The 13,832-nt window shown below is 53.7% G+C and overlaps 1 protein-coding gene across 1 annotated transcript in view; it reads right to left on the bottom strand.

Moving 5' to 3' along the window:
• Nucleotides 1–13,832, bottom strand: part of LOC140366888 (amyloid-beta A4 precursor protein-binding family A member 1-like) — a 38,462-nt gene that overhangs the window by 17,999 nt on the left and 6,631 nt on the right. The window contains exons 2-5 of the mRNA XM_072453087.1: nucleotides 8,610–8,826; nucleotides 3,457–3,836; nucleotides 1,551–2,250; nucleotides 559–965 (exon numbers count right to left, since the gene is read on the bottom strand). Coding sequence (XP_072309188.1) covers nucleotides 559–965; nucleotides 1,551–2,250; nucleotides 3,457–3,836; nucleotides 8,610–8,779 — 1,657 coding nt within the window. The 5' untranslated portion in view covers nucleotides 8,780–8,826. The remainder of the gene's footprint in view (nucleotides 1–558; nucleotides 966–1,550; nucleotides 2,251–3,456; nucleotides 3,837–8,609; nucleotides 8,827–13,832) is intronic.

Raw genomic sequence — 13,832 nt, 5'->3', positions numbered from 1 at the left:
CCCCAGACCCACACGGCCCCCAGACCCGCATGGCCACCAGACTGCCACGGCCCCCAGACCCGCACGGCCACCAGACTCGCACGGCCAGCAGACCCCCACGGCCCCCAGACCCAAACGGCCACCAGACCCCCACGGCCCCCAGACCCGCACGGCCCCCTGACCCGCACGGCCCCCAGACCCACACGGCCCCCAGACCCGCATGGCCACCAGACTGCCACGGCCCCCAGACCCGCACGGCCACCAGACTCGCACGGCCAGCAGACCCCCACGGCCCCCAGACCCCCACAGCCCCCAGACCCCCACAGCCCCCAGACCCGCACAGCCCTCAGACCCCCACGGCCACCAGACCCCCACGGCCCTCAGACCCGCACAGCCCTCAGACCCGCACAGCCCTCAGACCCGCACGGCCCCCAGACCCACACGGCCCCCGTGTCTTGAAAGGTGCTGTACAAACTCCAATGATGAATGAATTCACTAGTTAAAGTTTGAGTTTGTCGATTGGCTGTTTGTGGCATTATTACTTGTGTAAACTGTAAAAACTTTCATGAGCAGCTTCACCTGAGCACTTGTGCCCAGCCGGGGCCCTCTTCCCTGGGTCTCCTCTCCGGCCGGCCTGCCTCGGGCCTCTGGACACAGGGCTCTGATTGCTGCTCTCTCCGTCGGACTGACCGTCGTAGTGGTGTAGCCTACAGCCGATGGAGCTGTCCAGAGGCAGGTTCTGGACAGGCCTGTGGTGCTGTGCATGATGGGAGCTCTTATGGACGTGGTCAGGTCTGCTTCTGGACTCCGATTTGGGGGGTTCCGCCGGGTAGGCTGTCCTCAGGGGCTCGGGGAATGAGTTTGGATGCTGTTTGGGCTCTGGGTAGGATTTCTGGTGGGACTGGGAGTAGAAGTCAGCGTAGGTCTGTGGGTAGGGTGGCAGGACAGCCTCGTCCTCGTCGTCCTCGTCTTCTGGATGGGTGTCGCTGTCAGAAAAAGAAGTAATGAGTTACTAAGGAATTTGTTTTGTTTTTTAGTAGTTTTATCACAGACCAGTTTGTGTGAGACGAGGCTAAAGCTAAAGTAAAAAGGAAACTACTTTTGGTTTATCTTCGGCTTTTCTGCATTTATCTTATGTTTCTACACCTCTACACTGCACTAATGCAGTGGGTTTGGATAATGTTGCGGTGTCCAAACTATGGCCCAGGGGCCCAATGACAAAAAGTAGTACTTTCTACTGTAAAATTGGAAAAATTACGTTATCATAACAGAAGAAACCCCACGTTTTGATGCGATACAGACGTAAAATGAATGTTCCAAGCCTCATTAAAGGTGTGGTGGCTCATCAGAAGTACCTTAAATGTAAAATGTTGATTGATTCACTCAAATTTCATGTCCTCTGAAGCCTTCTGCTTGGTTTGGATGCTTTAACATGTCGGCTCAACATATAAGTTAGCGTGACTGGAAATATGGAAGTCATCGTTTGGTGATAAATTATTGAGAAATTCTTATTTTCTGTTTATATCTTGTTTTGCAGTTTTGCAGGCTTTCACACACAGCCCTGTGCTCACCTCTTGTCGCTGTCTCCTGGTGGCGTGTCGAGTGTGGGTGGGGGGCTGTGGGGGCCCTCGCTGAAATGGTCTATCTGGGGGAAGTGCGGGACGTCCGGAGAGGAAGGGGGCGTGGGCGAGTGCAGTGGAGGGGGGCTGTGCAGGGGCCCATCCAGACTGAGGGAGGCCACGCTCTCTGTGTCTGAGCACAGGTCAGTGATTTCACTCTCCTGAGCCGGGTCGTCCGTGGCCTCGCCTGGCCCCTCCCTCTCTGCGCCCGGCCCCTCCCTCTGTGCACCTGGCCCCTCATTCTTTGCACCTGGCCCCTCCCTCTGTGTTCCTGGCCCCTCCCTCTGTGTGCCCAGCCCCTTCCTCTCTGCACCCGGCCCCTCCTTCTGTGCACCTGACCCCTCACTCTGTGCACCCGGCGGCCCCTCCATCTGTGCACCCGGCGGCCCCTCCATCTGTCCATTTATCCCTTCCATAGATTCTCTCAGCACCTCCCCTGGCCCACATGGCTCCTCCCTCAGTTCACTCAGCTCCTCCCTCTGTCCACTAAACTCTACCCTGGGACCATTTAGTCCCTCCTTGAATCCACACGGCTCCTCCTCTATGTCCTGCTCTGAGGTCTTGTCCTCTGGTTTTGTGGATTGGTCCGCTGATAATTGGACTTCCTGCGGCCCGGGCTCTTCACCCGAGTCCACTTTGCTTTGCTGAACACCTAGAGGAAAAATGATGTATTACAAGAGCAGTATCCGGATAGTATATGGTGTTTACATGCGCTCAGAGAAACCAGGATACTCCTATCCCTGTATGTATGCAGGATATTTAGAGCGGTAACTATGGCAACTGTGGCCCAAATATTTATGGTGAGGAGCTAAACATGTTAGCAACTTTGCAAACGTTTTAGTAACAACTAACAGCAAAAGGACAGGATACCATCAACATGAGAACATGAGACTGTAAAACGCAGTCACAACTTCAGCAAAAGGCGTCCGAGTCCCACAGCGTCAGCTCAGACCGCCACCGAAGTTAGTTTGATGATAAAATAAAACAAATAAAAAAGCTCTGGTAGAAGTTTGAGACCTTTTTGGAAATTGCTAAATGTGTTACTTCAGTATACATGCCACAATATTCTGAATACAATCAGAATAATAATATAACCAGGATACTGTCATAAACGGGATACTGAAACCAGCTTATGGTGTTTGCATAGACACACACAAAACCAGGATGAAACCTGATCATAAGTCCTGATTCATGTCCTCATAATTAATCAAATAGTGCTGTAAAAATATAGTATATATATTTTGGATGCAAGTATGTATAAACACATTTTTTCTTACTGTGACCGAGCTTGCATTTCCACAAACCTGACTCGTACTTAGTACTCCAGACTAAGGCTTTCCACCTCCAGAAAGGTTGGGCCTTCCCAGAGTAGGATAAATATCTGAGTTCCCAGTCTGGATTCACAGATTGAGAATGACTCTTGGATGAGAGTCGAAGCGTATCCAGATGACAACAACTGAATATTTTTCTACAATTACCCAGTGTCACTTTAAGAAATTTAAAATCATTGAATTGTTTCAATGATTTATTATTTCATATAAAGTCTTCGTGGTCATTTAAGTCAAATGTATCCGACTAAACAACAGGTGTAGCTCTTATGAGGGCGTGGCTGCTGGGGTTGGGGGGGGGATTACCAGCCTGTAGTGGTTTGGTGTTCACCTCGGCATCTCCATGGCGACTACGGTTTGTCTGTCACGCAGAGCGAAGCCTCAGCGCTTGTAAACATCAGCCGCTGACTGCGCGGTGCTTGGACAGATGGATTGTATGTGCTAAAGTAACTGTAATCCTTCTTTCAGGTAACTGTACTCGTGTCATCTAAAAGAGCGTGTTTGGCAGCCTTAGAGGAAAGTGAGTTTACCTTCTGGTTGCTGGTTTGACTCCTCCTCTGTGGGCTGACTCTGCGCGGGTCCGCCTCGGTCTCGTTGTTCCTTCTTAGGTGTGGGGCATGGGCACTCATCGCCCCCTGGAGTCTGTATGGAGGTACTGCTTTGTGATTCGTCCGTTTGGCTTTCGTTCTGCGAGCTCTGAGGCACCTCCGCTCGGGGCGTGTCACTCGCCTCTTTGGGCTCTTCTTTGTTTGGCTGTCTCTGTCGCGCTCGGAGCCTAGGGTTGGGGTCTCCATGGCGACGGTAGCGTGTGACAGCGGGGCGGGGGTGTGGTGCTGGGTTGGGGGCAGGGGGAGCGGGGTCTTGTCTGTGTACCGGGGCAGTCTGTTGGTGGTGCGGGCGTCTGCGGGACCTGCAAGAGTCAGGATTATTATTAGAGTGCAAAATGTCCAATAAAGTTCTGACCAAGACTCCAAAGTTTAAACACATCAGGACCAGGAACATTTGAGAGCGCACTGGGTAGCAGCCTTTGGAATAATGGACCCCAAATCATGATCAATACTTTTAAGGCCGGACTCTAGAGGTGAGAAGGGAAGAACTCTTAAACGTTTAAGACAGGGGTGTCCAAACTTTTTTCACCAAGGGCCGCATTTTGAAACTTAATCGGGGCAGAGGGCCACAAACAACTTGACAATGTTGAATTTGTTGAATGACAAAGTGAATCATTCGAAATGTTGCTTTTGACATATTTGCGATGAGCCTCCACACATTTAATTAGACCTAGAACATTAATATTAGGTTGGTATAACATCAATTATGCCTGAATTTTCCCAATTTCACAGTAAAAAGTACTATTTGTTGTTTGGGCCAACATAGCAGGAAGCCGGAGGGCCGCATTTGGCCCCCGGGCCCTAGTTTGGACATGCCTGGTTGAAGATATCAATAGGAAACATTGTCTATAGTTTACTTACATAATGTACAGAGCCCGGGGCATTTGCAAACTGCAGTATATTATGAACATGTGGCCACGACATATCACTCTCCAATGGGAAAATGTCTTGTAAATATTTTGGGGGAACAGCTTCTTTATCTTGGGGGTGTTACCCGATGGCTGAGTGGATAGCACATGTGCGGTCTCATGTCCATTTTAAGCTCTATTGTCCTGTCTAATAAAGCAGGCCAAAAAAGCCCTTTTTATCTTCAGGGAACGAGCGATTTATGACGTACATATGACTTCCTAACACATAACCTGTTGATGGCCAGTCAGGGAGTTAAACATGGTTCTGCAGTGCATTATTGACAACATTTGAGTCCAGGAGCCGAGTTTAATCCATCAGGAGAGTTCCTCCAGCTCAGGCTTACCACCTTAGTTTAGATTAGTTTATTTATTTATTTGAATAGGACAGCAAGTATTTATGAACAGCTCACGCTATAAATACACTGGAGCTAGGGGGAGCGGGGTGCGGGTGGTCTTACCTGTGGTGGGGAGTGGGGGCAGGTGGTCTTACCCGTGGTGGGGAGCGGGGTGCGGGTGGTCTTACCTGTGGTGGGGAGTGGGGGCAGGTGGTCTTACCCGTGGTGGGGAGCGGGGTGCGGGTGGTCTTACCCGTGGTGGGGAGTGGGGGCAGGTGGTCTTACCTGTGGTGGGGAGCGGGGTGCGGGTGGTCTTACCCGTGGTGGGGAGCGGGGTGCGGGTGGTCTTACCTGTGGTGGGGAGTGGGGGCAGGTGGTCTTACCTGGGGTGGGGAGTGGGGGCGGGTGGTCTTACCTGTGGTGGGGAGCGGGGGCGGGTGGTCTTACCCGTGGTGGGGAGTGGGGGCAGGTGGTCTTACTTGTGGTGGGGAGCGGGGTGCGGGTGGTCTTACCTGTGGTGGGGAGCGGGCGGGTGGTCTTACCTGTGGTGGGGAGCGGGGGCAGGTGGTCTTACCTGTGGTGGGGAGCAGGGTGCGGGTGGTCTTACCTGTGGTGGGGAGTGGGGGCAGGTGGTCTTACTTGTGGTGGGGAGCGGGGTGCGGGTGGTCTTACCTGTGGTGGGGAGCGGGCGGGTGGTCTTACCTGTGGTGGGGAGCAGGGTGCGGGTGGTCTTACCTGTGGTGGGGAGCGGGGTGCGGGTGGTCTTACCTGTGGTGGGGAGTGGGGGCAGGTGGTCTTACCCGTGGTGGGGAGCGGGGTGCGGGTGGTCTTACCTGTGGTGGGGAGTGGGGGCAGGTGGTCTTACCCGTGGTGGGGAGTGGGGGCAGGTGGTCTTACCTGTGGTGGGGAGCGGGGTGCGGGTGGTCTTACCCGTGGTGGGGAGCGGGGTGCGGGTGGTCTTACCTGTGGTGGGGAGTGGGGGCAGGTGGTCTTACCTGGGGTGGGGAGCGGGGGCGGGTGGTCTTACCCGTGGTGGGGAGTGGGGGCAGGTGGTCTTACTTGTGGTGGGGAGCGGGGTGCGGGTGGTCTTACCTGTGGTGGGGAGCGGGCGGGTGGTCTTACCTGTGGTGGGGAGCGGGGGCAGGTGGTCTTACCTGTGGTGGGGAGTGGGGGCAGGTGGTCTTACTTGTGGTGGGGAGCAGGGTGCGGGTGGTCTTACCTGTGGTGGGGAGTGGGGGCAGGTGGTCTTACCTGGGGTGGGGAGTGGGGGCGGGTGGTCTTACCTGTGGTGGGGAGCGGGGGCGGGTGGTCTTACCCGTGGTGGGGAGCGGGGGCAGGTGGTCTTACCCGTGGTGGGGAGCGGGGTGCGGGTGGTCTTAACTGTGGTGGGGAGCGGGGGGCAGGTGGTCTTACCCGTGGTGGGGAGCGGGGTGCGGGTGGTCTTACCCGTGGTGGGGAGTGGGGGCAGGTGGTCTTACCTGTGGTGGGGAGCGGGGTGCGGGTGGTCTTACCCGTGGTGGGGAGCGGGGTGCGGGTGGTCTTACCTGTGGTGGGGAGTGGGGGCAGGTGGTCTTACCTGGGGTGGGGAGTGGGGGCGGGTGGTCTTACCTGTGGTGGGGAGCGGGGGCAGGTGGTCTTACCTGTGGTGGGGAGCAGGGTGCGGGTGGTCTTACCTGTGGTGGGGAGTGGGGGCAGGTGGTCTTACTTGTGGTGGGGAGCGGGGTGCGGGTGGTCTTACCTGTGGTGGGGAGCGGGCGGGTGGTCTTACCTGTGGTGGGGAGCAGGGTGCGGGTGGTCTTACCTGTGGTGGGGAGCGGGGTGCGGGTGGTCTTACCTGTGGTGGGGAGTGGGGGCAGGTGGTCTTACCCGTGGTGGGGAGCGGGGTGCGGGTGGTCTTACCTGTGGTGGGGAGTGGGGGCAGGTGGTCTTACCCGTGGTGGGGAGTGGGGGCAGGTGGTCTTACCTGTGGTGGGGAGCGGGGTGCGGGTGGTCTTACCCGTGGTGGGGAGCGGGGTGCGGGTGGTCTTACCTGTGGTGGGGAGTGGGGGCAGGTGGTCTTACCTGGGGTGGGGAGCGGGGGCGGGTGGTCTTACCCGTGGTGGGGAGTGGGGGCAGGTGGTCTTACTTGTGGTGGGGAGCGGGGTGCGGGTGGTCTTACCTGTGGTGGGGAGCGGGCGGGTGGTCTTACCTGTGGTGGGGAGCGGGGGCAGGTGGTCTTACCTGTGGTGGGGAGCGGGGGCAGGTGGTCTTACTTGTGGTGGGGAGCAGGGTGCGGGTGGTCTTACCTGTGGTGGGGAGTGGGGGCAGGTGGTCTTACCTGGGGTGGGGAGTGGGGGCGGGTGGTCTTACCTGTGGTGGGGAGCGGGGGCGGGTGGTCTTACCCGTGGTGGGGAGCGGGGGCAGGTGGTCTTACCCGTGGTGGGGAGCGGGGTGCGGGTGGTCTTACCTGTGGTGGGGAGCGGGGGGCAGGTGGTCTTACCCGTGGTGGGGAGCGGGGTGCGGGTGGTCTTACCCGTGGTGGGGAGTGGGGGCAGGTGGTCTTACCTGTGGTGGGGAGCGGGGTGCGGGTGGTCTTACCCGTGGTGGGGAGCGGGGTGCGGGTGGTCTTACCTGTGGTGGGGAGTGGGGGCGGGTGGTCTTACCTGGGGTGGGGAGTGGGGGCGGGTGGTCTTACCTGTGGTGGGGAGCGGGGGCGGGTGGTCTTACCCGTGGTGGGGAGCGGGGTGCGGGTGGTCTTACCCGTGGTGGGGAGCGGGCGGGTGGTCTTACCTGTGGTGGGGAGCGGGGGCAGGTGGTCTTACCTGTGGTGGGGAGCAGGGTGCGGGTGGTCTTACCTGTGGTGGGGAGTGGGGGCAGGTGGTCTTACTTGTGGTGGGGAGCAGGGTGCGGGTGGTCTTACCTGTGGTGGGGAGTGGGGGCAGGTGGTCTTACCTGGGGTGGGGAGTGGGGGCGGGTGGTCTTACCTGTGGTGGGGAGCGGGGGCGGGTGGTCTTACCCGTGGTGGGGAGCGGGGGCAGGTGGTCTTACCCGTGGTGGGGAGCGGGGTGCGGGTGGTCTTACCTGTGGTGGGGAGCGGGGGGCAGGTGGTCTTACCCGTGGTGGGGAGCGGGGTGCGGGTGGTCTTACCCGTGGTGGGGAGTGGGGGCAGGTGGTCTTACCTGTGGTGGGGAGCGGGGTGCGGGTGGTCTTACCCGTGGTGGGGAGCGGGGTGCGGGTGGTCTTACCTGTGGTGGGGAGTGGGGGCGGGTGGTCTTACCTGGGGTGGGGAGTGGGGGCGGGTGGTCTTACCTGTGGTGGGGAGCGGGGGCGGGTGGTCTTACCCGTGGTGGGGAGCGGGGGCAGGTGGTCTTACCCGTGGTGGGGAGCGGGGTGCGGGTGGTCTTACCTGTGGTGGGGAGCGGGCGGGTGGTCTTACCTGTGGTGGGGAGCGGGGTGCGGGTGGTCTTACCTGTGGTGGGGAGCGGGCGGGTGGTCTTACCTGTGGTGGGGAGCAGGGTGCGGGTGGTCTTACCTGTGGTGGGGAGCGGGGGCGGGTGGTCTTACCTGTGGTGGGGAGCGGGGGCGGGTGGTCTTACCTGTGGTGGGGAGTGGGGGCGGGTGGTCTTACCCGTGGTGGGGAGCGGGGTGCGGGTGGTCTTACCTGTGGTGGGGAGCGGGCGGGTGGTCTTACCTGTGGTGGGGAGCGGGGGCAGGTGGTCTTACCTGTGGTGGGGAGCGGGGTGCGGGTGGTCTTACCTGTGGTGGGGAGCGGGGTGCGGGTGGTCTTACCTGTGGTGGGGAGTGGGGGCGGGTGGTCTTACCCGTGGTGGGGAGCGGGGGCGGGTGGTCTTACCTGTGGTGGGGAGCGGGGTGCGGGTGCTGGTGAAGATGGACCACCTCTCCGTCCTGGTTGAGCATCTGACAGGGCCTCCAGGAGCGGCGCACTGGCTCAGACTGGGACGTCCCGTTCAGGGCTGGGCTCTCCATTTCCCCCGGCGACAGCCCCTCAGACCTCTGACTCATGATTCAGTCCCACTGGCCTCCAGGAAAATCTGCATCTGAACCTGGACCTAGAGGAAGAGGCAGATTTGTGAACAATTTTGACTTTGTACAAATACATGAAGTTCAAATGTATTTTAAATGTATTTGCTGTTACACATATAAAGCTACTCTGAACAAAAGTTTAAATACAACACTTGTATCAAGTGCTCAAGTCAAACATATAAAACATTTTCCATAAACTAAAGAGTCAAAATGTGTTAGTGAGCATTTCTCCTTTATCGAGATAGTCCATCCCACCTCACAGATGTGGAACCTCAAGGTTCTGATCAGGCAGCATGAATATTATGAATATATATGAAAGTGTGCCTTAGGCTGACCACAAAAAAGAACACCGAAATGTTCCGTTTTGCTTTATTGGGGGGTTGTGAGGGGTCAGTATCTGGTATGACCACCATTCGCCTCACGCAGTGCCACACATTTCCTTTGCATTGAGTTGATCAGGTTGTTGATTGTGGCCAGTGGAATGTTGGTCCTCTTCAATGTCTCTGCGAGTTTTGTTGCTGGATATTGGCAGGAACTGGAACAGGCTGTCGTATATGCCGATCCAGAGCATCCCAAACATGCTGACATGGGACATGTCCGGTGAGTATACTGGCAACAACAATAACTGTACAGATCCTTGCAACGTGGGGCAGTACATTGTGGTGCTGAAACATGAGGTGATGGTTGTCGATGAATAACAATGGGCCTCAGGACCCTGTCGCGGCATCTCCATAACATACGCCTGCCCGTACCGCACCACCGCGGGCCACACGATCCACAACGTTGTCGTCAGCAAACCACTCACCCACACGACGTCACACACGCTGTCACACACGCTGTCACACACGCCGTCACACACGCCGTCACACACGCCGTCACACACGCCGTCACACACGCCGTCACACACGCCGTCACACACGCCGTCACACACGCCGTCACACACGCCGTCACACACGACGTCACACACGCCGTCACACACGCCGTCACACACGCCGTCACACACGCCGTCACACACGCCGTCACACACGCCGTCACACACGCCGTCACACACGCCGTCACACACGCCGTCACACACGCCGTCACACACGCCGTCACACACGCCGTCACACACGCCGTCACACACGCCGTCACACACGACGTCACACACGCCGTCACACACGCCGTCACACACGCCGTCACACACGCCGTCACACACGCCGTCACACACGCCGTCACACACGCCGTCACACACGCCGTCACACACGCCGTCACACACGCCGTCACACACGACGTCACACACGCCGTCACACACGCCGTCACACACGCCGTCACACACGCCGTCACACACGCCGTCACACACGCCGTCACACACGCCGTCACACACGCCGTCACACACGCCGTCACACACGACGTCACACACGCCGTCACACACGCCGTCACACACGCCGTCACACACGCCGTCACACACGACGTCACACACGCCGTCACACACGACGTCACACACGCCGTCACACACGCCGTCACACACGCCGTCACACACGCCGTCACACACGCCGTCACACACGCCGTCACACACGCCGTCACACACGCCGTCTGCCATCTGCCCTGAGCAGTTCATTCGTGAAGAGAACCCCTCTCCAACCTGCCAGACGCCATCGAAGGTGAGCACTTTCCCACTCAAGTCGGTTATGATGACAAACTGCAGTCAGGTTGAGACCCCGATGAGGACGACAAGCAGATGAGCTTCTCTGAGACGGTCCCTGACAGTTTGTGCAAACATTTTGGTTACGCAAACTGATTGTTAGTTTGTTTATGAGGTTGTTTTATTGTTTTATTGATTTATTTTTTTCAACGTTGTTTTCAAACTAAAATAGCAAATAAACTATAACTAAACTATCTTTGAAATTGAAAATGATGTAAATGACAATCTACTGTGTAGTGACCTGCAGACAACCTCCAAACGTTGCCATGGTGACAGGGATGCGGAACGCAAGGTTACAAACCCCACCTGGAGATTTATGATATCTCATAAAGGAGAAGCTTCATGCTTTGAAGGATGGGAAAAAAAACATGAACTCTTGGAGCCACTTTCTCTCCCAAGACAAACGCTAAAAAGACTATGTGGTTATAGTAAACTATCATGTGATTGCAGACTTTGTCCACAAGATGAATTTACTGTACATAATGTCATTGTATTCTGCATGTTCATTCAACTGTTTCATGACTCATGTTGTGAACAATTTTACCTTTGTAACTATGTGTCCTAATGTTCAAACAATGGCTGCATTGGTATTCTGGATCTTCTCTGACCAGCTCTGACTCAGCATGCATGCTGCTTGGTTCAACATTGGCACCAAACCACACAAAAAGCTAACATAGGGAACAAAGACATTCCTGAGAATGTCTCTCCCATAAGAATTATGTGCCCATCTTTGGACGGAATTTTTGCTTTAAACTGCAAACTGAATGCGACATGCAACTTTTCAAGTCTACAACAAAACTTGGATCCAGGACAATCTTTGATTTGGCCTCATCTGTGAATCAGTGAAACGGCCTTTTTGTTTTCTGAGGAACGCCTCAGAGACAAGGAAAATGCAGATCAAGTTGACCTGACCCCGTGCGTCTTCAGGCTGACACTGTCAGAGCCAGAGGTCATGAGTAGCTGTGCCCCACCCATTGACCCAGAGCTGAACCCTGGAGGCGTCAGCTCTCTCAACACGGACACACAGGCCCATCTCGGCTGGATCACAGCTCCTGCTTCTGGTCATATGAACGTATTTCTCCCTTTGGTTGATAAGATAATCTTAGAATCAACATTAACTCTAAAATACTTGATACATCTAAAACAATCGTGTCTGGTGTCTCCATCTGTTATCGACTCATTTGCATATTCCAAATGTATATTTATTTGTTAATTATTTGGTTGATAAATCTTCATAAAGTGTTCATTCAGTTCAAGAAAAGGGGTCGGTTACATTCTCAGAACCTTTAAATAAATCATTTATGTATTTGATCATATAATTGTTAAATGCCTAATACAGGATGGCGCCCCACATAACTCTAATAAACTCTAATAAACATACATACACGCAGTATGTTATATATAACATACTGCGTATATATATATATATATATATTTCAATACTAATTACCTGAAAAAAGCTTAATATGTCTCCTTTAAATACAAATTCATTTCAAATGGGTAAGCGTTAACAGAAGTTAAGTGTCAAACAATACATTTATAGATCCAGGGTTTCCTTTTTGCTTTATAATAAAAGGTCCTTATATTATTGTGATACTTGTGATAGTGCTGCCGCTGTGTGAAGTGTAGACTGAAGAGGTGCTGGGTCAGACTGACTGCACCTGAGAAGCTCCATCTGTCAGGCGGAGGAGGATTACACCCATTATAGCTCCGGTGCAGACTACACACATGGGTCGGCCTGTCACAGGGGTAAGGAAGTGCAATTAAGGATCTTGTTGAAGGTAAAGCAAGTTTTTTGTAGAGCACAATTCATACACAAAGCAATTTAAAGTGCCTCATGAAATATGCATCCAAATCAATCACAATACAAACCGATACATAAAAATAAATCACATAAATAATCATTATAGAATGTACTTTAAAAGAGAAGAGTGCATTCAAAATCATTTCAGTCGTAGGCATAGCAAAACAGAACTGTTTTCAGCCCATTGGTGCGCGAGTTGCTTCACTGGCTCCTGTTGAGTTTAAAATTAAATTTAAAATCGTCCTCCAGACTTACATAGCCATAAATGACATGGCCCCATCCTACCTGAAAGACGCTATAGTACCAGATCATCCAAACAGGGCTCTTTACTCTCAAAATGCTGGCCTTCTGGTGGTGCCAAGAGTCTCTAAAAGCACAGCAGGAGGTAGAGCGTTTAGCTCCCAAGCTCCTGTGTTATGGAATCAGCTCCTGTCCCTGTTAAAGAGGCCGACACAGTCTCTTCATTTGAGAACAGGCTGAAAATGTTTCTCTTTGAAATAGCTTATGGGGACTTCTGGGATAATGGCTGCTTGGATTGGACGCGTCTGTCTGACTGTGGTCATACCCGTGGAAATATTACGTCTTTATTACGAGTTCATCTGGGGAGTCCCGATATTTTCAGGTGGGAGCAGACATATGAAGAAACACTTATTTTGTGAAAATGTCCAAGTAAAACAAGAAGAAAATACACCTAAGCTAGCTACTAGCTCTGCACCGGCGCTATAATCAAAGTTGATGGTCACTTGACAGACTCACTGACTTTGAAAAGAGGGGTTAGACAGGGCTGTGCTTGGTCCCCCAATATATCAGAAACAATTGATGGTAGGGATGTCCCGAGATCACGTGATCGAAAATCGGGCTCGATCACGTGATTTCAGACTTGATTGGAATCGGATGTCGCCTCCGGATCACTGATCGGATATAAATTTTACTCTTATTAGTTTGATCATCATTTTACTGCCGTAAAGCCCACACTTTACAGCAGTAAACTTTAGTATTTAGAGAATTTCGCAGATCACACATAGCAGAGCGCATCAAACAGATTAAGGAAAAATGCTCAATAACTTGAGCATCGACAAGCAATGGGTTGATGTAATTTTGTGCGACAAACGCTGCTAATATGAAGAAAGCTATGGGTGAGTCGACGTGCGGTTTGGGTGAGGGCGTCATCAGCATTCCGGAGCGCAGACACAGGGGTGAGGAGTGCGGGCTGATAGCGCGGCGTGATAGACACCGTGGCGACCGCGAGGAAGAACACTCGCCCCTGACTTACTCTCGACTCGACATTCAGACGGATTTTATCAAGAAAAACATACATTTTATTATTTAAGCCAGAAGAGTATTAAGAGTGCAGTTCTGAAAAGCACATTACTGGCCTTACTTTATGACACTGTCAAAATGTGCACTATTATTTCTTATTCAAGCTCCCTCAAAGAAAGGTACACTGTTGAAGTGTTAAGAAATAAAATAAAAACTGGGGACAACCTGTTTATGTTGCATTTGTGCATTTTTTAAATGTGTTATGAAAGCATCGGATCGGGACTCTG

The sequence above is a fragment of the Eucyclogobius newberryi genome, unplaced genomic scaffold (genome assembly GCF_026437365.1).
Source record: "Eucyclogobius newberryi isolate DKJ021-1_F unplaced genomic scaffold, fEucNew1.0.hap1 SCAF_2, whole genome shotgun sequence".
NCBI classification, from domain to species: domain Eukaryota; kingdom Metazoa; phylum Chordata; class Actinopteri; order Gobiiformes; family Gobiidae; genus Eucyclogobius; species Eucyclogobius newberryi.
This window is presented reverse-complemented; position numbering and strand designations above follow the sequence as displayed.